The sequence below is a fragment of the Cornus florida genome, unplaced genomic scaffold, assembly GCF_030987335.1.
Source record: "Cornus florida cultivar Cherokee Brave unplaced genomic scaffold, ASM3098733v1 CherokeeBrave_3.0.0_Hap2_Chr04, whole genome shotgun sequence".
NCBI classification, from domain to species: Eukaryota; Viridiplantae; Streptophyta; class Magnoliopsida; order Cornales; family Cornaceae; genus Cornus; species Cornus florida.
Genome location: NW_026775574.1, coordinates 97,693,607 through 97,719,788, shown reverse-complemented (window position 1 = coordinate 97,719,788; position 26,182 = coordinate 97,693,607). Strand labels below are relative to the sequence as shown.

The window sequence follows — 26,182 nt, the reverse complement described above, 5'->3', positions numbered from 1 at the left end:
AGATTAAACTTATATCCCTTTTAAATAAAATTGCAATTGAATATATAAATTTGAATAAACATAATAGGAAAAGTTAGTTTACGAAATTATGCTAATAAAAGCATGGTAGTAATGTAATGCGCATCTATAAATATTAAAATAAAACTTCTAAGAATATAATAAAAAAATAATAATAATAAAAATAATATATATATATATATATATATATGTTATGAAAGATTATAGATATAGAATACATGTACTTGTCAGTCAAGTGATAAATGGGTTCATTGAAAGAGAAAAATAATTGAGAAAGGGATTAAGAATTAGCCGTCACAGATTGGAGAGAGAGGAGAAACTAAAAAGATTATTTCATATTTAAAAGGATAAATATTGTATTTGAGAAAAATAATCATTCAGTTGTAAAGGTGGTATTCAAATATCATTTCCTATAAGATTATTTAAAAAAAAAAAAATTAAAAAAAAGAAACAAAATTTTGAGCACCTGCTTGCATAGAACCAGAAAGAATATGGAGGGTTCTAATGATAGTGCTTCCGTAGGTGGATGTTGAAGTTAATGAAAAGGGAAAGTACTAGGTGAAATTTGAGATTTAATTAATGATTGTTAATCACAAATTAGACATTTCTTAATAGCTACTAGAATTTTATAATAGGAGTAAGGACACACATACCTTGTGGTTGAAGAGGGCTTCCACTTGAGAAATGTTCAGCTCCACTGTTTCTTCTTCACGTTTTTTGGATCCACTAGTGCAGCAACAGAAACTTTTAAGGTTTGGCAAGTTTTCAAGTTCCAAATACTTTAATTGAGGGAAGACAATGATCTCATCATGCACTAGATCTTCTAATTTTCCCCTTTCAATTGCAACTATCTCTTCCATCTTTTCACACCGACATACTTTTAATTTTTGGAGGTGCACAAGGTATCTCGCTGTGGATGGTGAGAATACATTTTTCAAATTGTCACGTTTAGAAAGGTGCAAATCTGTTAGGTTTGAATACGCACAAATGCCGCCCGCAAAGTGTTCCTTTCTGTTCAACGTCATATACATCACCAAGTTAGGTAGATCCCTGAGAAGCATTTCTTGTAGCCCAGGGAGTACATCAATTGTTGGTTCAACTGTTGGGGACCCTTTTTCAACACTACCATGCACTTCAACTTCAGAAAACAAGGAATCGCATTTCCCAACTTGGAGTTGTTTTAGGTTCTGCAACCTTGGGAGCATACAGGAGGGAATCACATTCACCAATTTCTCACATCCATGGACAATCATGTTGGTTAGGCGCCCAAAGGAATCTTCAGCCTCCTTCACTTGCTCTAGTGGTTGTGATTGGTCAACCCATATTGCTGTAAGGCTTTGTAGGTCTTCAATAGTCAATTCCTCCAAGGCAGGTAATGAAACCTGCAAAATTCATTTTATATATTACATTTTGTGGTCATGAATCCAACACTTCTGAGCATATTATTAGTATATTTTATTATAAGATTCCATTCCTACTATTTTAAAATTATAATTATCAACACTGCATGAGGATTCAGCTAGAGTACATTCTTGTGGTGTGATATTTTTCATACAAACTAAGCACACTCACAAATCAAATGTATTTTAAGAATAAAAATTATTTACTTCTTACTTTTTAAGATAAGTAATTATTACTGAAGTTCATTAAGGTTATTGCATTGCTTGAACATAATAAATTAAAATCATTGATTTATAAATTAGATAATAAAATAAGTTACCAATTAAAATAATAATCCTATTTTATCAATTAAGTACTAATTTGGTTATCAATTTATATTTCTACTACAAAATAAGTTTAAGAATTTAAAACCATTGATTTATACATTAGATAATAAAATAATAAAATAAATTACCATTTAAAATAATAAATTATATTAAAGAGTTTCTATAAAATATGTTTCCTTCTGTTTTCTTTTCAATAAAATTTAGATTTTCTTTCCATTAATTATATATTTATTAATTAATATAAAAATAATTAAAGAGTTTCTAAAAAACATTTTCCCTTCTATTTTCTTTTCGATTTACTTCTACGTATTACGGTAAATTTAGATTTTCTTTTCAATAAACTCCTACATATCACATAAAATTTGAATTAATGCTCTTACATGTTGATGAGTACAGGGTTTAGATGGAAGGGGTCAAACAAAAGAATAAGACCAGTTAATTCAAGAGAAACAATTGCATTGTTTTGCTTTTGGTTTAAGTGGCGAACTTTTTCAATCTTTTTATAATAAAAAAATTTCACGTGCGTTTTTTCTAGTTAAAATAAAATTTCTAAGAATATAAAAATGACTGGAATATCTCTAATTATATATACATATATAATTATACGTAGTCTGCAAACATGTATGCTTCATGTGTTAGAGAGTAGTTGCATATATATATATATATATATATATATATATATATATATATATATTATAGACAAGTGTCTCCTGATTGAATATGTGTGTGTGTGCGCATGTGGTATAAAGACATAAAGCTCTTGTTGGCTGCTGCCCATCCAGATTTCACTCTCTTGTGGGCCCGCTGATCCTCAAACAAACCAGCCCATCCCCATAGTCAATGGGCTTTGAGGAGCAGTTCGAGTGACCTTGAGTGGGACACTTGGCCCACATGGCCTGTTTCTGTCATTAATTCTTATTTTCCTGTTTTGCCTTACTTTCTTGTTCTCTTTCCTTCTTCTTAAAAATAAAAAAAAAAAAAGAAAAAAGAAAAAGGAAAAATGGGTAAATTAAAAATATTGAACTTAAATTTTATACGAGAATGTCATATTTTAGTCCAAGAAACTTCCTAATTTGATACTAATTAAAATATATATATTTTTTTAAGAAGAAAATAAAGTGACTAGTAAGTGTTGATGAGATGATATAATTTGTTGATAGGTAATAAGTTAATAACATACAAACAACTCTCACCCACCTATTAATTAAATGTGTGACCTTTCATGTGAGAGGGGAAGAAGAAATAAGTTGTTTCATTTGCATTTTTTAGTCAGTAATTCTTATATATTAATTATTAAAGAAGTGAAGTCATGTACCCACAATATTATTTTGCTTAAATACAATTACTTTACAGCATTAGAGACTTTATTTTTCAAGTCATGTAACCATAATATTATTGTGGTGTAGGGTGTACTATTTCCTATTGGTGAGTGACCCTAAAAAAAAATAATAAAAAAAAAAATAAAAAAAGGTTAATTTAGAAAATATTTTACGGACGGTTGTCAAAAATCAAAAAATAAAAATAAAGAAAACATTTTACATGAAATTTTTTTTTTAGAAAATATTTTACAAATAAAACATTAGGTCTCAACAAATGGAACCCTAGATGTAGATACAGGAAATTATGCTCTGTTTTTGTAATATCATTTTAATATGCCATTTTATCTAAGATTAAAATATTTATATTTGATCTAGATTAAACTGATATCCATTTTGAAATTGCAATTGAATATATAAATTTGAATAAACATAATAAGAAAAGGTAGTGTAAAAAAAGTATACTAATAAATGCATGTTATGTTAGCATAGTAGTAATGTTGATGCCCATCTATAAATATTAAAATAAAACTTTTAAGAATATAAAAATTACTGAAATATCTCTAATTATATAATTAGACGTATCGTGCATGACACATGTGACATGTATGCTTCATGTGTGTCTGAGAATGATTGCATATATACATATATATATATATATATATATATAGACAAGTGTCTGCTGATTGAATATGTATGCATGCAGCCCATCCAGATTTTACTCTGTCGTGGGCTCCTCGATCCTCAAACAAACCAGCCCATCTCCTTAGTCAATGGGCTTTGAGGAACAGGTGCCCACTTATAGCTTATTTCTGCCATTGATTCTTATTTTAGTAATTATAAGGTAAGTGTTGAGCATACCTTATCGTTAAACAAAGCTTGCACAAGGGTAGACGTGTTGCATTCCCTTATTGTCGACTTCTTCATACTGGCATAGAAACTTCTGAGCTTGGGTAGATACTTCAACTCTATTTTCTTCAAATGGTGAAAAATAATAACTCCATCCATACCTTCTTGGTCATCTCTGACTATTTCCTCCATGATTTCACAAATACTTACACTTAATTTTTGGAGTTGTGAAAGACTTCTTGCAGCGGCTGAGGAAAAGAGATATATCATTTTACAGTTTTCAACATCTAACAAACTTAATTCACGAAATGAAACAGATCCGCATAGTCCCTTAGGAACATTCTCTCTCAAGTCTTCCAAATACAGTACTTCAGCTTTCTCCATCAAAATGTTAAGCTCCTTCTTCAAAGGGAAACCCACTACTTTCAATATCCTTGTTGCTGATGAAGATCGCTCCCAAAAACTAAGCTTGCTCCTAATGGATATTTGAAATCTGTTCAACGACTTAAACAGGGGCTCAATGCAACGCAGCAGCTGTAACGTTACATCTGGCACAAAAACTTGTAAACTGATTATGTGCTTCAATGAGTTTAGTTCATTAAGACTTGCATTGTCTTTAACCCCCCATTGGTCAAACTCATTTGGAATGTACAATTCCTCAAGTTGGGATAGACTTGATATGACACCAGAGGGAATGATCTTGAGATTGTAACAGTACCTCACATCCAACAACCGCAAGCGAGTCAACTGGCCTATTTCTGGAGCCAGTTCTCTTAGATCAGAATCTTCAATGCATAGTATCTCAAGTTTTTTAAATTCCTTGAGAAAAGCTACCTTCACCAATTTGCAGTTGTATAGACATAACATCCTAAGATTTTTAAGTGACGACGGTAGTTCCGAAATCTGCATGTTACGCAATTGTAAAACTTCAAGCTTTTCCATCCCTTTAAAAAAGCTACTTGGAACTTCTGATGAAAGATTGCGGAATTCCAACATTAAGGTGCATACTTCTGTACATTCTGAATCATCCGGAAGCACACAAGCATCATTTAACCTTAATGAGATTGCTTTGCATTGTTTATATTCATCCTCATCTGGCCACTTCTCCACACCAGCTTTCACTAGAAACATGGCATCTTTCTCTTTTGATGCAATTGAAATCGCCACATCTCGAATGACATCATGCATTTTGACAAAGTTTTCACCCCTACCATTTAACAACAAGTTAGATTCCTTGAGGATATCAATCAACGTGCGCGTTCGGTCTCTTGCTATTTCCATTGATTCTCTATTTGTGCCTTTAAGAAATCTCGTTCCTACAGCATATTTCACCAAATCGTCAATACAAATTTCAGCATCTTCAGGAAACAAACAGCAATGCAGAAAGCATGGTTGCAGGTCTTCCAGCATCGGATCATTCAGCTTCAAATACTGGTAGCTCAACTCTATGCATGAATAGACTTTCTTTGACACTCCTGGAATATTATATCCCATGGAATGTTTCAATTGATGAAGGGCACTATTCCATGCATGCATTTTGGCAGTATTCCATGCACGCATTTTTTTTTTCTGATGTGGCAATGCTTTTCCAACTGTAACTATGGCCAAGGGCAAACAATCACATTCACTACACACTTCTTTCGCTATAGAATGCAATTCAGGATGTTCGGTAAAATCTCCTACAGTTTTCTTAAATAAGTCCAATGCTTCATGTTCCGACAAGACCCCAATTTCGAACTCCTTTTCCGCCATCTGAAGGCACACCTCTTTTCTCCGGGAGGTCAAGAAAATCTTGCAGCCCTTGGTACGATTATCAGCAGCGGGTATTCCAATATCCTCCAACTTAATTTCATTATTCCAAACATCATCTACCATTATAAGAATCCTTTTACCATTTCTCAATCTATCGCATATTTGCTTCTTACTCGCATTTTCAGGCTCTTTCATATTCAAACTTTTGGCGAGCTTTTGTTGAATATCTTCCAAAATTGGATTCTGGGAGACAACTATCTGGGTGACCTCATCGAACAGGCTCTCTGTGTGGGCTTGTTGGGCAACTTGTTCCATCATCCTTGTCTTTCCAACACCAGGCATTCCGTGTATCCCAATCTTGTAAGTCCCATCATCTTTTAGTGCCTTCATGATCTCCTCAAAAACAAACTCCCTGGATTGAAAACTCTCATAGTTCATGCTGTACGTCTTCTGGAAAGTAACAGTGGGAGGACGTTGGTATCCAAAATCGCCAAAATTGTTGCCATCGACTATAAGCTGGGCGACATCAGGCTTCTTCTTTTTTCCTTCCTTACCCAATCGGTAGCGTGAGCAAACATCAAGACACTTGAGATTATCTTTGCTTTGGAGTAATCTGCTCTTGTCATCTTCCATGCTCTGCACTTTCCTCCGCCACTCCAAAACATCATCGTGAAGGACTTCATCATTGCTCTCGGCTGCATCAACCTTTACCTGGACCCTTGCCTTGGTAAGGCTGAGTTTATCAACTTCATCTGCAAAATCCTTAATGTTCTTCTTGCAGTGAACCAAATAACCAAATTGACGCCCGATGGATCTGTACAAGAGGTCTCTGATGGGCTCCAACATGGTTCCCACAACAGCACTAACGATGTCGACCATTTTCAAATTTATTTTTTTCCTCTCTCTCTTGAAGGAGACGATGCAATACAGAATATAAAGGAAATGACAACAATAGAAATACAACAAACTACGACTGCTAGTTTGTTTGTTTGTTTGTTTTTTTTTTTTTTTTTAAGGAGAGCTAAGAAATGAAAGGGAGAGACTAGAATACAAATACAGAGTATGATTTTGGATGACAAACAAAGGTGAAGAAATTTTTTGAATTTTTTTTGGGAAAGAAAATTGAAGATTCACAAGGAAACACACAAGAGAGATGCAAATTCAGCTGTAAGAGAGAGCCTAATTAAAATTTAACAGCAAAACTAAGAGAGTTGATGTGGGAAATTGCACAAACAGGAAGTAAGCAAAGAAAGAAATCAATAGAAATGAATACAGAGAGAAGCTTCTTCTTGTTGAGGAAACTAAAGAAGAGATTTAAAGACATACCTCTGAATTATACATATCCCAAATTCAAATGCACCGATTTGCTCTGATTTTCGATGACCAAGAGAAAGAAAATGGATGAACCGAAAGTAAAGAATCAGTGGATGGATGATGGTGAGACCGTGAGAAGAGAGAGAACAGAGATTGTGTGTGTGTGTGTGAGAGAGAGAGAGAGAGATAAATGCAAATAGTAGATTAATTATTGCTTAGAACGAAACACAAAGAACACAGATTTTTCACCTCAGTCATCATAACACTCCACGATTTGACATGACACTGACAAAGTTATCTAACCAGCCTTTAAGACCAATAGTAAATTTTAGTATCTTATGTTAAACCCTAAATTTCAAATTAATTATACTAACTCAAAATAAATAAAGATTTTCTCAATGAAATAAGTTTTAATTAAGTGCAATTCACTTTAATTAACCATGAAAATTAAGAGTCTCTTAGGATTAATTTTGCTGGACATAATCAAGAGAGACATATTTTGTAAAATTTGCAAGTCTTTATCACGCTAGTAATTGTAATAAATCCTTACTAACTCACTGTTACATGATAACTTAAATTTCTCGTTCTTTTTCTCTGAAGTATGATTTTTTTTATAAATAAAGATCATGTAATTCTTAGCAATATAATTTTGATTTTGATTATAAATTTGGTAAAGCTGGATAATAGTTTTAATGGAAAATTAGGAGTAGAGTGAATGAAATTACATCTCTCATTTAAGTAAAAAAAAAAATGAATAACTTACTAACAAAATTTCAATTAAAAAATAAAGGTAGTTAACTTTATTAACTAACAAAATTTCAATTAAAAAATAAAGGTAGTTAACTTTATTAACGACATAGTAATCTAAAATGCATTTAAGAATAATAGTAGCTCTAAATATGAATAGTAAATGAAGTTTAATACCTAAAATCTAAAACAGAAAAATACAGTCAAGATAGGGACTTTGCATATTCTCAAAATAAATCGAAAAGTGTTTTTTAAGGGTAAATTTTTTTTTTAAAAAATCGGAATTAGTTATTTTAAAAATAATAATAATAATTTTTAAATCTTTTGAATCTTTTCGGTAACAAAATGTGAGAGTGAATTGAGAATTATTACAAATGAAAAACAAAGAAAAAGGCAAAAGGACTTCATTAATGTTCATGTCATGACTCATGAGTCTTGGCGCACTAACACTGCATTATTGTTGTTGGATATGTTTTTGGTAAAAAGTAATTGCAAAGTATTGCAATGTGGCTGTAAATTAGAGATTTAGGAGAAATATTTCATTATGATAATTGCAATTCGAATTCTTTTACAACTAAACAAAAATTCATTTCTTTAGAATCCTTTAATCCATACGAAACTTATCTCTAGTTTTTTTAACTAAAGTTTTGAATCTTAATTTTGTATTCATCACAATTATCAAAACTTCATGTCATGATTTATGTTATTACTAATTTGAAATTCATATATTTTTTGTTTCATGCAAAGAAAATAATAAGTATATTTCAAAAAAAAAAGTAAAGGAGAGAAAAAAAATGACAAATGAAAAAAGATTTTTTCTTGTTATGATACTATATTATTAGAGATTGGAATAAAAAGGTGCGATTGATTGATGAAGGAAAGACTCGTGACTATTGTTATGATTGATGAAGGAAAGACTCGTGACTATTGTTACGGGCAAATTTAGATATTTTGTCGATTGTTAAATTTATTTTTGATAATGCTCGTTTGATCATAAATAATAAAAAATTTATTTTATAAATTCCATTAAGTAATAACATTTAATTTAAAAAGTTGGTGACAAATCCATTATCCAAAGATTTCACCCAAATTCGGTCTATACAAAAAGACACTTTATTTGTTCTCTCTGCATTTTTTTTTTTAAAAGGAGCGCTTGAAATTATTGTAATTGAAAAAATTAAGTTGAAGTTTTAATTATTTTACAGGAGAATCTTGACAATTAAAAAGCAAAATACAGTAACAATTTCGGTCTTTGCTTTTGATGGACTTTTCATATTCACGTGGTGTGACAGACTTTGTATTTACTTTTGCATCCAAAGGTCTATCTAGAATTTGGATCTCCGATTCTTGTGCATAATTTATACGGAGTAATTATAAATAGTTATTGGGGTAGGTGGTTTTTTAGGGGTGAATCTTAATAACTAAAAAAAGAGTTAGTTGTCTTTTTTAAAAAATAAAATAAATAAATAAAATACATAATTGGAGTCTAGACTGTAAATATTTTTAAAAATTAATAATATTTTATTCTCATAAAGTAAAGAATTTATATATACTCGTGTTATTAGATATAATATTTAAACCCAAACTTTCATATATATATATATATATATATATATATATATACATGCTTACTAAATTAATATAAAATTTAAAAATTGAGAAAATAATATATTTTATTAACTTTTTATAGAATAATTAAAAAAAATTGTACTAAAATCGTGTATTTTAAAAAAGATTTTTTAATTAAATTAATTATTATATAAATTCATAATGCAATTTTATTAAATAACTAAAACATGGCCAACAAACATTTAAATAAAGATAAAGGCGAAAGGTAAAAGGGAATTGAGAATTATTGAAACAATTTGAAAACTTTGTAATAGTGTTGGAATTTTATGATACCAAATTGAAAATAGTGGGGGTTTTTAATCATTTTTGCGCCTTAAAAAAATGAATTTATGTATGTTGTGTTTCAATTTTTTGAGTTACTTTTCTTCATTTCTATCAATTTTTAATAGTAATTCCAAAATTTCAATTATGTACCTGCGAAACATAGTTGTAGAAAATTCAGTTAGTCATCCTCTGAGAAAAATAAAAAATAATAATTGAAGTATCAAGGAGACAAAATTAGTGATCATAGTGAACCTGAGTATGACGTTTTAATGTCACGATACTGTATTATTGAAGATTGCAAAGAAAATAACTTGATTAACACTTTAATAATTTAATTGATGATGTATGTTGTGTGGTGTTGTCGGTCTGGTCACTCAAATAATAATTTTTCCTTATATTTTACTTTCCCATCCCATCAATAGCATCACCACCGGAAACTTATAACAAATAATAAAATAAGATTCAAATTTGTAGAAACTATGTGATTAAAATATATATCTAATCTTTGGTTAATACATATTTATCTCATTATAATAGAATGTAAAATGATAAAAAATCTAAAAAAAACCTAGAATTTACAAAATGATTGCAAACGATAAAGATCAAACGAAAGTAATGAATCAAACTATGTTTATATATATATATATATATATATATATATAAATAAAAGATGGTCGAGCAGTTGTTATCTTACCGCCAGTTATAGATTATTCTCTATTGCACTATAGAAAAGTGGGAAACAAAGAGGCGTAAATGAATGAGAGAAAAGAAAGAGAACCGTGAGTGAGAAAAGGGGAGGAGAGAGAAAATATGTTTACATGGCAGTATAAAAGTGTTGTGTAAAATACACAATCATTTTACACATTGGTGATGTGGCAGTGCATCTTAACACTGGAGATGAAAAAAATTTACAAATCATATGTGGCAGTGTATATTTTACACAAAATAATTTTTTAACAGACCGCTAAAGATGCACTAAATGTATGATTCGTATTTCACATCAATAGTCCTCGTTAAGTGCACCAAGTCAAATTTAATATTTTATTTATCCATCTACAGTTTATATCAAGAGAGATTTTCATAACACAACACATTTTACCTTAAAATCTCACATGAAATTTATAAATCAAAACTAGTTGGAGAATGGTTACTAAAAGAAATAATTTTGTAATCTTGTGAATTTTTATCACATTAAGAATTATTTTCAGCCCTTGTTAGGTCTTTGCTAGATGAGAAAAGAACTTAAGTTATACATATTTTGGCCCAAAAAAAGAAAATTTTCAAAGAATTCTAGACTCCACCTGAGTGAATTCCAAAGCCAAAAGCATTATTTGGCTCTTCTTTTAGTACTCTCTCTATCTATAACTCGTATCTAAATTCTCTTTAAGTCACTATATAAGATAAGTAAACCAAAATAATTAGAATACAAAGACATAAAACAAAGTAGACAACTTCTAATGAAAAACAATCATTAGAACCACAAGGACATTGAAAACAAGCTTGACCGAATTACGTGCACATGCTAAAGCACGAAATTTTGGACTATAAAATGCGCATGAAGTTTAATATTAGAGGTCCTAGAACAAAATGGGTACATAAATGGTGCAAACATTTTAAGCGATACACAAAAAATAAGTACTTTTTAATATTATTTTGAATTTTTATTGTTCAGCATCTAAGTGATAAGTAATGTATTTATCACTTAAAATTTTATTTCATTTGTAGTAGTTCAGTATAATCAAATTATATTATCAAATATTAAATACTTAATTCATTCAGAATTAGTAGCTTTAAGGCCCTTTTTTAACTCGCACACAATTGGTTGATGTAATATAATTGTTGTAAGTATTTTTTAAGGGTAAATCTTAAAAACAAAATTAGAGTTGGTTGTTTTTTTTCAAAAAAAAAAATACATAAATGGAGTGTAGACTATAGACTGTAGAGTAAATATTTTTTAAAATTATATGCTTTATTCTAATAAAGTAAAGAATTTATATATATTTTTGTTATTAGATATAAAATTTAGACCCAATCTTTCATATATACATGCTTACAAAACTAGATATATAATTTAAAAATCAAGAAAATAATATATTTTATTGATTTTTTATACTATACAAAAGAATTTTTTAATTAAATTAATTATTATATAAATTCATAATACAATTTTACAATATTAAGTAACTAAAACAAGGCAAACAAGAAAGACAAAGACAAAAGTAACTAAAAAGTATTACAAGCAACAAATAAATGTAAAGGCTAAATGACGTGGTGGCCAATAGCCCACTAGCACTACATTATTACACAAAGTAAAGAAAGATCAAAAGCAAAAATGACACCATTTAATTGGTGCACTTGTTGGACAAATAAAAAAGCTATTGAAGTTAGATTTTGGAGTTGAAATTGATTGTAAATCAGAGATCAAGAAAAATATTGTACTACAATCATGCCAATTTGAATTCTTATTGGCATGGATTGCAAATAACTTATTTTACTATATTATTTTAAATTTACATATATAATTTTCTTAAACTCGTAAAATTATATTTTTATTTTAAATTTACATGTATAATTTCTTAAACTAGTGAAATTATACTTCTTATATGATTAAACATACATCTCATTCTTTTGAAACCTTGTTTTAAGCTAATCTAGAATCTACCTCAATTATCAAAACATCCTAATAACAAGTACTACGTATATCTCAAAAGAAACATTAAAATGTCGAACAAAAATAATTTACATGTATCTGTTTGCTTGCAAGAGGGGAGAGATAGAGAGAGATTGATTCAAAAGGAAAAGTAGAGGACAATTATTAGATAGGACGGAAAAAAAAAACGACAAAGCTTGCTTGCAATAGGGGAGAGAGAGAGAGATTGATTCAAAAGGAAACGTAGAGGACAATGATTAGATAGGACGGAAAAAAACGACAAAGCAAATGAACACAATTGGTTGATGCATTCACAATTAAAAAGCAAATAGGATTTTAGTTTTGCATTCAAAGGACTCGGGATTTGGATCTCTCTGAATCCTTTCCTTCATTTACATGACTTTATATGTATATTATATATATTATGTATAATTTACTCTAACAAAATGAATCAATCAGAAAAGAAAAGAAATAAAAAATTTGAAACTTTTTTAGAATTTGGTTAAATATAAAAGAAAAGTTATGAAAAATTAGGATTCCTGAAATCCACAATTTTCTCCAAAATTTTTCTTGTACAAAACACACAACAAGAAAATTTAGTTCATAAGTTGTAATCAAATTTTTTTTTTTTTTTTTTTTTTTTTTTTTCAATTCTATTTTTACAATTTTATGCTTTCAAATGCAACAAAAGTAAAAAAATTCAGCCGGACATTGGATTGTTTTTCATCATTTATAGAAATAAAATAAATAATAATTTACAAGGTCTAAATTAATTATAAATACCATCGTTATTTTTATATATACCACTACTAATTAATTCTTTATTATTCTACTATTTATTTTATTAATTTATAAAACGAGGACAATTTAAGTATCAAAACTATAATATGATATTTCTTTTTAATTCTCTTGAATAAATTTTTATCATAACCAAATTCATGTTAAAAAATTATTTTTCTTTTCATTCATTCTATTTTTTTTTATTATTATTATTTCTTTTCTTTTGTTACTATTTTCATCTAAACAAAAGAAAGTCATTACGTATTATTACAAGTGACAAATAAACATAAAAGCGAAAAAATACTAAATTCACGTGAATCATGTCATGGTGGTCTGGTAGTCTAGCACCGCATTATTACACAAAGAAAGATCAAAAAGAAAATGTCTGACTCCATTTTATTGGTGGACAAGCTGTTACATTTGTTGGATATGCTTTTGGTAAAAAGCTATTGTTAGTATTGCAAAATGATTTAGGGAAAAAAGAAGTATTGCAAAATGTATCATTGGCTTTTGTTCTTGGGGAGATAAATGAAGTTGTCCATCCCGACAAGTGGTTTGTTAGTTTCACTTAGTGTTGATTTGAATAAATAAATAAATTTGAAATTAATTGATACATTAAGGTTTACTATTCAAGTTATATTTTGATGTTGAAAATGATTTGGTAATTAATTAGGATAGTTAATCAATATATTGTAATTTATATTTTAGAATTATTTAGTTTAGAAAGTTTTTTCTGTATTGTGTAAATTATTTTAGAATATATTGTAAGATATATTATTACTATATTATGTAATATAGTATAAATTTATCTTAAATTTTTTACTTTTCACATATCTTGTCACTTATATAAATTCTTGTGTATCTCGTATATAATACAATATATAATTTAAAATGCAACAAAAGTAAAATATTCAGATGAGAGATGGCATAGAAGAGATTAGGGATAATAGGTGGATCCTCTAAAGCATTGGGGAAATTCTGCAGTTATTGAATAAATAGGACTCATTAGTATGATTACAGAACCTCTGTAGCGCTGGAGAGGATGGTTGTCGCATGTTGAAAGAGTGAGGTGTGTGTGTGTGTGTGTGTGTGTGAGAGACTTGTGTCACGAGATGCCAATTCAGATGCATCTTGTTACAAGAGAAGTGAAAAGGTTGATTGAAAAGGAAAAGGAAAAGGAAAAGGAAAAGAAAAGGAAAAAGAAAAAGAAGGATTAGATTTGACATAAAGAAGGACAAAACAAATGAACACCATTGGTTGATGTATTGACAATTAAAAAGCAAATAGAGTGGCACATGGTGTGTCAGTCTTTGGATTTGCTTTTACATCCAAAGGTGTGAGACGTGTGTCACGAGATGCAAATTCAGATGCATCTTTTTTACAAGAGGAGTGAAAAGGTTGATTGGAAAGGAAAAGGACAAGGAAAAGGAAAAAGAATTAGATTCGACAAAAAAAAAGGACAAAACAAATGAACACTATTGGTTGATGCATTGACAATTTAAAAGCAAATATATAGAGTGGCACATGGTGTGTCAGTCTTTGGATTTGCTTTTGCATCCAAAGGTGTGAGACGTGTGTCACGAGATGCAAATTTAGATGCATCTTTTTACAAGAGTGAAAAGGTTGATTGGAAAGGAAAAGGAAAAGGAAAAGGAAAAGGAAAAGATTCGACAAAAAGAAGAACAAAACAAATGAACGCCATTGGTTGATGCATTGAAAATTTAAAAGCAAACAGAGTGCACATGTTGTGTCAGTCTTTGGATTTGCTTTTGCATCCTAAGGTCTCCTACAGCTGAATCTCTCCTCAGAGAGACTCCATATTTTTGTGCATGATTTACCCTAACCCAGTAGTGGAAGTGTTTTTCAAGGGGGAATCTTAAAAAACAAAAACAGATTACTTTTTGTTTTTAAAAAAATTTGGGTTTTAAAAACAAAACATACTCCGTAAATGGAGTGTAGAACGTAGATATTTTCTAAAATTTAAATTAATTATGTTTTTACCCTCATAAAGTAAAGAATTTATATATATACTCTTTTTCTTTTTTTAGTTGAATTATATATATACTCTATCTACAATATTAGATATAAAATTTAGACTCAACTTTCCTATATATTACAAAATTAGACATATGTTCTTAGCAATTGGAACCAACAACCCAGTGGGCCATTGGATTGGATCTGGTCACCCATCTCCATATTTTTAAGATTTTCTAATAAATGTTATCAATTTTCATCACCCACTGATTCAGAATGGGTCCCACCTGCAAATAATAGAGACTGACTGGGAAGAAACAAAAAAATGGACGCCATAACTAATGAAGTACCAAAAGGCAGCAACTCACAATTATAATGGTATATAACTGCAAAGCATACTAGTGATGGAGCAAATGATTAGTCAAGTTACACTAACACCTTTGTTTTTAACAAAAATGTCCTTCATCTCATCTTAACAACTGCACTAACACCGTCTAAAGTTAAATAGTAATAAATAATATTTTGGTGGTAACATCATATGCTAGCATTATAGAGTTCAATGTTCACGAATGCGAACTTGCGCGAGACCCAACAGATTAGGTGGTCTATTGAGACTAGTGGTAAATTTCAACTTTCGTGAGAATACACATTTTAAAATTTATCTAAGGTCACTAGGTTAAAAGAATTCTCCATTTAAATCTCTTACATTCTACATAGTCAGATCTACCAATATTACACCGTAATGAATATTATTATTATTATTAGTAGTATAATGAATAAAAAAATTAGATGGATAATAAGGTCCTTACCTAGTTGGTATAACCTCCACCTGAAGTCCCAAATGAGGCAATAAAGTTCTTTGTATTGCTAAATTACCCACAAAAACTAATAATAATTCACATCCTACAAATAATTTGAGATTGCTAGATTTTTTTGTTTTGTTTTTTTTTGTTTTAGTAAGTTTTTGGACAGCTAAATTTTGGGGAAGCAGTTTGACTAATTAATTTCAAATATTAAAAGGTACCATAACCCATCATAGGAAATTCTCATTCCTGACTCTCCTCAAACACACACACACACCAATCATGTATACCAACTGTGAGAAGTATTAAATTCTTATTTTTCAAAAATAGGTTAGGAGGTGAAGTCTCAATGGAGACATGTGTGTGAGTATCAACTTACAAAAAAATAAAAATAAAAATGCAATAATAGGTACCCTCCTCTGCTGAACATTATATTATCTTCATCTGGTTTCGCTCCTGTATTTATTTTTGGATAATATTTAGGTCCTCACTACTGAGAATTTACAGCATACTCCTATTAAGGTGGACCAATGATAAATGGACATGTCATCTTTAATTACTAAAACAAAATTGATGGGTAAATATTCACTTACCAAATCAGAAATGATGATTTGATTACCATCAATGATTTGACAATTAAAATATAATGTGTCTATTTATTATTAGTCCACCTAAATGGTCATTATGTTGCAGGTCCTTACCAGTGAGACCTAAGTAGTATTGTTGTTTATTTTTGCTACTTTTTTCTTCCCCTGCCCCTACGCCCCTGAATTAAAGAGAAGTGGATGGAGTAAATGAAAAGTAATAACTGAATCGTTTATTGCAGTAATTCAGTAATTCCAGAACAAAAATTATAAAAAAAAACGTAAAGATAGTAGACTGCTACATTGAAGGAAAAAACACATGTACATAACTCTTATTAAAAATATTCATGACATTCAGCAGTGTTACTTTTCCCTTCAGAATGTAGTGGTGCACATAAAATAGGATGCCTCTGTGAAAATCTGCAATACCTGACATCCCACCAGTGTAACCTCCTCTAAAAAAGATAGGAATTTAAAAACAATATTTGCCCCCACAAAAACTAGTTAGTTTCAGAGACTAATTGAGAGAATATGGTTTCCCTCTGGCATCATCCTCTTCTCCTTGTCCTTCACTTCTAACTATTTCTTCCTTCACACTACATTTTTAATCACTTAGTTGTGTGAGAAGATTTGCTACTGGGAGTGCAAGTATCTCAAGTAATAGCAAGCTTGAACTGTTAAACATGTTAGGTTTTGAAAGACCAAAAGTCACATGAGGTCGTCCATTATCCATAATATGTGCCCATTTAGCTAGGTAAACAATTCGCAATATTTGTTTCATAAAAACTTGTGAGGTTCGCTAGATATAATAGCTTCAAAGACTCTAACTAGGGATGGTAATTTAAGTCCAAACCCATTAAAGCGTTCAAGTCCGCCCACTAAAGTTAAATCATTCGGGCTTGAATTGTCACCCGACTCACCCCTAGTTAGATCGGATGACCACCATGGATTGGAGAACCACTTTGTAACTGGATCCGAGAACCACCGTTCCGTACATAAACACAGAGATGAGAGATTGAAGTCTTCTCTAGAAACACTAGATTGAAAATGATACAATGTCACCTCATAAGTGTTTAATATATTAAATGATATAATATCTAGTTGTGGATATTATATTCTCTAGGGTTAAGTGCACTATTCCTATGAACTATGAACGAATTGTAAGAAACCCCCTGAATTGAAAACTACCCTTTTTTTCTTTTCCTTTTTTTTTTTCAATTTTTTTTTTTTTTGGCAAACAACCTTGAAGTCTAAGAATGTTGCACTTAATCCCATGGCATCAAACAACCTTTAAGTCTTTAAGTAAAAAATAAAATTACCATTTTACCCATTAATTAAAAGACAATGTTTCCTCTCATATCCAATTTCAGTTGTTGACTTGGCCTACTCCGATTTTTCATGTGGAAAGTGTTGCAGACCTGGACTCACATGATCTTGCAAACGAGCTGCTAGAGTTGAACGTGAAAATCGAAAGTAAATTGAGTTCGAAGATGAAATTGGGTTGAAATTGATCAATAACAATGAAGCTACATGCTTTCAACATAATCACAGGTAAATAAAAATAATAAAAATCTCTACATCATCTCACAGTAAAATTTCACAAACATTCTATACCTACTTTTCCTTTCCAAATGTACTGCTGCACAGAATCATTAAGGTCACTCGCATGTGTGGCTAGTGATATTTTTCCAGTTATTTTTGTATCCTCCCTGCTCGTGTGTACAAATGAGAGTCTGCAATTCAGGACATCACCAACCTAACTTCCTTTAAGAATGGATTTCAAAAACTAGTGAGATGTCTTGCTATTGAGAATGAGAATGAATATCTCAGGCTATTACAAGATTGAAAGCATGCAAAAGACCAAAAGCTCCCGAGATTTCCGTTACCAACTATTCACCATGTCAGGTAAATGAACCAATCCCATGTTTTCAATTTGGAAAGGCTATTTCCAATCTCTTTTTATGGCATAGAGTCCTTCAAGCTTGAAGACTAACTTCTAATGAAAAGCAGGATTCTATCCTGAGTTCTTTGACATTATCAACCCATTGTAGTAGGGTTGAGGTAGTCACCTTCTGCACTGGTTCACCTCAAAGATGCAGCGATGCTCCCCCATCAGTGAGTACCCATTCTCTAACATAGGACATTTTAACCTGCAGAAACCTTTCACTATGTTAAACATGTATATTCTAACAGATGAACATTTCTCTCACAATCAAAGAGAATAACTTTTTTTACAAACTGTTCTTTTTGAAGTACCAAAAAACAGAGTTTGATGTATGACAATATCGATCTGCATTGAGAAACATAATGAACTATTTTTCACACGAGCCGCGACTATCACTTTGTTGGACCAAATTTAATATTCAATTCTGATTCTATTTTATGTTCTAGAAATCATGGAAATTCTTTTCAAATTATTTTACTTCATATTAAGTTGTAGGCATGACAGTGCTGTTCCTCTTGTAGCCACTGGCATTTATTTGGCGAATTTTAAGTTTATTTGGCGAATTTTAAGTTTATTTAGAAAATGGATGCATAAATTCCCATAAAATTAGAGGACATGAAATAAATAGCTGCTTTTTAATTATTTTTTGGAAGGTAATAGGGCGTTTTACTCGTGAAGATAACAGGAATTAAGAGACATACCATTTCATTCCAAAATGGTTGCAAGGGGCCATTGATTGTTTTTATCTTCACAGTGTTGAGGTATTGCGAGGAAGCATCTCCAATTTGGGGCAGCGTTCTATTGACGTTGTTACTAAGGATGGCAATTTAGAAATGCAAAAGCATGACAGGCATGGTAGATCTTCAAGGGACACTCTCTTTAATCGGGGGAGCAAAAGATCGTCTTCCACTTCGTCTCTTACACCCTCATCTCTTCCATCTACTCCTGCTGCTGCATTTGATCCTTCAATTTTAAAAACCTCTTCGAGGAAACGACACAGTTGCACTTTGAGTTCTTCTAGGTTCTCGAAACTTCCAAGCAATCTTGATGATGCAACATTTAATAGTTCGCCACACCTTTTCACTTGTAAAAATCTCAGTTTGGGAACAGAATCAGTTGGAACTGTGCTATGCCATATCTCTTTGAAGTTTTTCATGTCTTTGATACGCAAGACCTCCAAGCAAGGAAATTTAATCTGGAAAATATCATTAACTAGTAATTATGCCAATAACTTGACAATGTATTAGTCATAAAGAAGAACAAAGAAGTGAAAAGAAGGCATAACTTCAAACATGTAAATCTTCTCCTCCTCCCTTCCACTGAACATAATGTGACCTGGCAAATGGTGTAAATTTTGTTCCAAGAGTTCTTGATATCAATTGAAAGCATAAACATGCTCCGAGATTAATTTTATAATATTTCATTGTAGTTTCTATTCTATTTATAATATTTGGATGAGGTTTTAGTTGTTGAAGAGCACCAATTGGAGGTAAAATGAGAGAAAATTGATTAACAGATTTGGACATGTGCAAATAAGACTACTAAGTGCATCAGTTAGGAAGAATGACATGATTGACATCGAGGTAATGTTAGCGAAAGGGAAGATTGAAAATAGTATGGGTAGAATTAGTAAGGAAACATGTGTTAGATGTTAGGACATGAGTACCTTCTGGTTGAAGAGAGCTCGCCACTCAGGAATACTATCCTCCTCCGTTTGTTCTTCTTCTTTGGATCCACAATTGCAGCAGAAATTTCTGAGCTCTGGCAACATTTGAAGTGTCATAGTCCTTAATTGAGGGAACACAAGGATCTCATCAACGGTTTCTTCTTCTTCTTCTTCTTGTCGCTTTTCAATGACAACTACTTCTTCCATCTTCCAACAACGTTCTATTCTCAATTCTCGAAGCTGACAAAGATTTCTTACGATGGATAGTGAAAATACATTTCTCAATCTATCACAAGCAAAAAAATCAACAATTGTTAGATCGGAATAGCTATGATGTACATCCAAATATTGCTTTTGGTACAACCCTGTGCGCCTCAAGTTAGGCAGTGAATATAGCTTCAGTTCCCGTAACCGAGGGAGTATGATTGTTGGTGCTGATGTTGCACACCCTTCTTCAACATTCAGCACTTCAACTACGGATACAACTGACGCACATGAGTCAACATCAAGTTTTTCAAGGTTCTGTAGCCTTGGAAGCACATTGGATGGAATCACATTAACCAGTTTCTGACAGCCATACACCTCGATAAGCCTTACCTTCCAGAAAGAATCTTCTGCTTCCGAACCTTGGAATAATTTGATTTTCCATATTACTCTAAGGCTTTTTAATTCTGTAACTGTCAACTCCTCCAAAGCTGGGAATTTAACCTGCAAAATTCAATTACATCACATTTTGTTACTTGATTTGGGAGGAGGTGGTCCATGCACAAGGTATAATAGGTTAAACTACAAAATGACTCAAAACTTGCAGCTTCAAAACATCACTGGAGCTATTAGTAAATTATTCTAACCAGTTCTCTTTAACACAACTTGTACTCCTACCACTTTAAAAAAAACAAATGTTAGTATTAAAATATTCAAAAATCAAAAGAATGTTAAGAGTAAGATTTAGCAATTCCACACAATTAGGTAGTACTCAGATTTTACATCGACGATTTGATATGTAACATTTTGTAGACAAATAAGAATATTCAAAAATAAAAAGAATGTTAAAGAGTAATAATTGTTTTCCAGCGTTGTAAAAATTAGCTTGATCAAGAACAATGGATCACTTTCTTACTCTGCAGCCCACTACAATTTAAATTTAAAAGGTCAACCATATATGTGATTTTTTTATTGCTATATGGACACTCAAGACTAGCATGGATTTTGCAAGAAAGGAAAATACTTGAGAATTCTGAATTTAATTAATAATACATAAAAAAAATGTGAACAAAAGCATAAAGTTCACCATTGAAATCATATTATGAACTTAAAAATTTGCCAAAACAGGCTTGCAAATAGCTAATACTCTGATCTGGTAGCAGGCCCAAACCAAGCACTGAGCCAAATTTTATTCAAGAATGAAACCCAGGGAAAATCCCCAGTTAACACTGAAAAATACGAGTAAAATATCAGCAGTGTATTATTAAAAAATAAAGTCGTGCATCAACACTACCGATGCTGAGAAAAACCTGAGCGAACTCCAGACAACTTTGCTCTAAGGCATAACAGTTAAAGGGAAAAAAAAAAAAAAAAACGTAACTAACACTCACCTCTCTTGGTTATAGCATAATTACAAAAGCCTTGCCTTGTTGATTCAAAAGTCGACATTAAGCCCCCACATCAAACATTTTCATTTTCGGGTTAAAAGTGTGTTATTTTAAATTTTTGTGCTCAACCATTATTACATTTTAGCTAAAAAAATAAATTACGACAAGCGCAAATATCATTCTTCGAAATTTTATTTTGGTGACATAAGCAATATCCATCTTTGACTTGAGCTGATTTGTTGACATAGGCAAAATATGAAACCACAATACTACCTCAAGATGTGTGTGGTTTTTGAATCTAAAGAAAAGACCTACTACCTCAGGAGTATAATTTGCACAAGAAAAACTTATTGGGCCAAAAATGACTGAAAATAAAAGGAAAAACCAAGTCAGTAACGCAAATTGTAAGCACCTGTTGATTTGGAGATAAAATAAAATAAAATAAATAAAAAGATAGATGAGAGTCGTGAATGTTTATAGTGTAGCAATTTAAGGAAAGATGACTGGGTGTTATAGGTTAATGAAAAGGGTAATTATATGATTTCAATTATACAAAGAAAGTTGTACATCATCAGAAGCCTAATTTGGAGGACTGATTGTTCCTGCTGCTAAATAACTCCACTAGGTTCTGTTAATTTCATTTAGAGAGGAGTTAACACACACATACCTTGTCATTGAAGAGTGCTTCCACTATGGGAAGAGTCTCCTTTCTTCTTTCGTTTTCTTGTCCCCCTCTTTTGGATCTATAACTGCAACAAAAGCTTTTGAGTTTTGGCAAGTATTCAAGTGTCAAAGTCTTCAATTGAGGGAAGATGAGGATCTCATCATCGGCTAGATCTTCTTCACTATTTTCTCCTTGTCCAGTTTCAACTGCAACTATCTCTTCCATCTTCTTACATGCAGTTACTTCTAATTCTTGGAGGTGCACAAGGTTTTTTGCTATGGATGGTGAGAATACATTTCTCACACTGTTACAATTATCAATGAAGAGAACGCTTAGGTTTTCATAGACATGAGGACTATCAGAAAGTACCTTTTTGTTCAATCCCATGTGCATCAAGTTAGGTAGCATTCCTAGATGCATTGCTCCTATTCGAGGGAGTACAATTGTTGGTGCTGATGTCGTAGACCCTTTTTCAATGGTAAGCACTTCAACTTCACATACTACTGATTCACACCATTTAACTTCAAGCATCTCCAGATTCTGTAACCTCGGAAGCAAATTAGAGAGAATCACATTCACCAGTTTGTCACATTGACATACCTCCATGTACCTTAGGCGCCAAAATGAATCTTCTGCTTCATTCACTAGGAGTGATTGGTTGTCCCATATTGCTGTAATGGTTCCCAAGGATGAAATGTTCAATTGCTCTAAGGCAGGGAATACAACCTGAAAATTTCATTATATTAATTTTTCTAATTAAAAACTTCAAGAACCCAGCTTTTTACTCAGTATTATACTATTAAAGTTTGCAACAAGATTCTACCTCTGCCACTACTGTTTGCTTCTACTACATTCAAATAAAAATTATGAACATACTTGCTAGTTTAAAATAAAAATGCAACATCATTTTGCATGAGGAGCCAAATTAGAGTTCTTGTTGTCACAGAAAATAATTAGAAGGCTAACGTCTGAGCATGACAAGAAAAATAAATAAAAAATTTGTCTGAGCTTACCTTATCATTAAACAAAGCCTGTGCAAGGGTGGAAGATCTACACTCTGTAGTTGACTTCTTCTTCATATTTTTGGCATAGATGCTTCTGAGGTTTGGTAAATTCTCCAACTCCATGTTCTTTAATTGATGAAAAATAATTTTATCCACGACTTCCTCGCCATCTTTAACTATTTCCTCCATTGACATGCATTTACTTATTTTTAATTCTTGGAGTTGCCAAAGGCCTCTTGCAATGGATGGGGAGAAGAGATATTTCAATCTACAATTTTGAATTCTTAATACAGTTAATTTATTGAAAGAACTTGATGCAGAGGGTCCCTTAGTGTGTGCATTCCATTTTGGTTTGAATAGATGTTCCATCTCATCACAATCCTCAACTTTAAGATACTTCAAGTCTAGAAACCCCTTACCATCTCTATAATCAAGCACATTCTTTAAACCTTCCAATCCAGTTAAATATAGTACTTCAGCTTTAACTATCAACATGTTAAGCTCCCTCTTCAAAGTAATACCTTCGAGTTTCAAGATCCTTGTCGCTAAGTAATTTTCCTCAGGATAAAATCCACTCCCAATGGATATTTTAAATCTGATCAACGACTCAAACAGGCGCTCCTTGGGCAGTAACATGTCATTCGGTATATGAATTTCTAAAATGACTAAGCTAAGCAGTGAATTTAGTTCAACAAGGCTTGCATTGCCTTGAACCCCCCATCGCTTAAAATAACATGGTATGTACAATTCCTCAAGGCGGGACAGACTTGATATGATACCTGATGGAAGAATTTTTACGTTATAACAGTTTCTCAAATCCAACAACCGCAGACGAGTCAACTGTCCGATTCCCTGAGCCAGCTCTTTGAGATCAAAATCACTAACGCTTAATATCTCAAGATTCTTTAATTCCTTGACAAAAGCTAGGTTCACCAGCTGGCAGTCAACTAGACGTAGCATCCGCAGATTTTTTAGTGATGATGGTAATGTCAATACGCGCATATTACACAAATCTAAAACTTCAAGCTTTTCCATCCCTTAAAAAAAGCTAATTGGAACTTTCGGAACTTCTAGTATTGAAGGATTGCTGCATTCCAATACTAAGGTACGTAGTTCTAGACATTTTAAATTACGGGGAAGCTCACGAATATTCTTGGACCGTAATGAGATTGAACTGCAACATTTATATTCATCTTCTTCTGGCCACTCTTGGACACCGGTTTTCACTAGAAATGCATGTTCCTCTCTTGATGCAATTGATATGGCAACATGTCGAATGACATCATGCATTTTAAAGAAGTTCTCATTTTTACCTTCTAACAACAAGTAGGATTTCTTGAGGCTTTCAACCAACACACGTGTTCTGTCTCTTGCTTTTTTCAATGTATTCATGCCTTGAAGAAACCTCGTTCCCACTCCATATCTCAGCAAGTCATCAATTGAAATCTCAGCATCTTCTCGAAACAAGCAGCAATGCAGAAAGCATGATCGTTCATCTGCCTGCTCTAGATACCTGTAGCTCAACTCTATGCGTGAATCGACCCATTATTGGTATCTTTATTTACGGGTTGTGTGTCACGATCAGGTGGGTTGGGTTCAGTTTGCTTCTGCAGTAGCTTTTCGAGATTGGATAGATGCAACCGAGTCAACTCGGTGGATGTGACTGGCTTAACATTCTGCACCTTCTTTACAGAAGGTGCTCTTGTTACAGGGTTTAATGGTGAACCACCACGACAATTGAAGCTAGCACGTCTCGCCTGAAAGAGGTGAATGTTATGTGAAGGAAGTGTATAACCGATGTGCATCATTTTAGAGAGAGAAAGAGGGGAGAGAGAGAGTCAATGAGTTATAAAGAAACAGAGAAGACAGTTAGCAAAAACCAAGTGGTATTGAATGGATCGATTGAGGCATATAACTATATATATAGAGGGAGTGTTCAAAAAATGCCCTTTGTTTTATCAAATTACACCAAAACCTATGGTGGTCCATGATGTTTTAATTGTAAATATGAGGATTTGTAAGGGTTTATGTTTGTAACAGTCACAGTATTGGACCGTTTCTCACATAGAATTGAATGAGTGTCCGAAAAGTCTGCTTAGTTGATAGGAATCGCTCTCCTGGCATTGCTCATCATTTTGACCGAAATGCCCCTCGCGTTCAATTTTGTTCCATTCAAATGTCAAATATACCCTTTCTTGTGCACAACGAATTGGTTGACCAAAACTCTCCAAAACTTCTGGACCTTTCGTACAAAGACTGTTTTTTTTTTTTTCAAGTACAAAACCTGTTAGAGTGTTGTGACAAATGAATGAAAATAAAAAGTTCAAAATGGCGTGATATTTTGAAGGACTAAATAATACTAACAAAGTAAATTAAAATATGGCATTCTGTTTAATGCCGATTATTGGTATTTTTATTAAAAAAATTTGGTAGTAAAAATATAAAAAACATATTTGTTATAAAAGTATTGTAAGTTTGAAAAATATAATGATGAGTTTAAAAATATCATTTAAAAAAATTAATGTTCATTGATACAGTACCAAACGCTACCATGCAGAAATATACGAAAATACTAAATTAGTGTTTCGATTTTTAGTCATCATTCACGAAACATTTCACCACTATGTAAAAACAAAACAATTTTTATTAAATGCGTTTTTTTTTTTTTTTCACTATTACAGTGCCCTACAAAAACAAAAAACAAAACGCGAACCAAATAGACCCTAAACCAATAAATATAACATATTTAATTATGCAAGAATAATCTAATAATGATGGGCGCATAAGTTTAGAGAAGCTTTATATAAGCCGAAATTATGCTAATAACAAAACGGTCCTAAGAGTGCTTTCCAAGTAATAATAATGTATCTCTCATTTTGAATGTGGAGAGCGGAGGTTACAAAT

The 26,182-nt window shown here is 31.8% G+C and overlaps 2 protein-coding genes across 26 annotated transcripts in view; both read right to left on the bottom strand.

Annotated features, from left to right (window-relative positions):
* Nucleotides 1–26,182, bottom strand: part of LOC132304111 (uncharacterized) — a 159,289-nt gene that overhangs the window by 19,041 nt on the left and 114,066 nt on the right. For 24 of the 25 annotated variants that reach the window (XR_009481508.1, XM_059801636.1, XM_059801639.1 and 21 more), the window contains one exon: nucleotides 672–1,400. The exons of the other annotated variant lie outside the window; for it this stretch is intronic. Coding sequence is in view for 23 of the 24 variants with exons in the window: in XM_059801636.1 (XP_059657619.1) it covers nucleotides 672–1,400 (729 nt within the window). In the remaining variant the exon portion in view is untranslated. The remainder of the gene's footprint in view (nucleotides 1–671; nucleotides 1,401–26,182) is intronic. 25 annotated transcript variants of the gene reach the window in all.
* Nucleotides 17,487–25,083, bottom strand: LOC132304578 (uncharacterized). Its single transcript, XM_059802333.1, has 7 exons — nucleotides 24,858–25,083; nucleotides 24,412–24,732; nucleotides 23,288–24,315; nucleotides 22,278–23,000; nucleotides 20,019–20,726; nucleotides 19,054–19,547; nucleotides 17,487–18,557 (listed from the first exon to the last, which is right to left on the bottom strand). Exons 1-6 carry the CDS (start codon nucleotides 25,081–25,083, stop codon nucleotides 19,101–19,103), a joined length of 3,453 nt encoding a protein of 1,150 aa, XP_059658316.1. The 3' UTR covers nucleotides 17,487–18,557; nucleotides 19,054–19,100.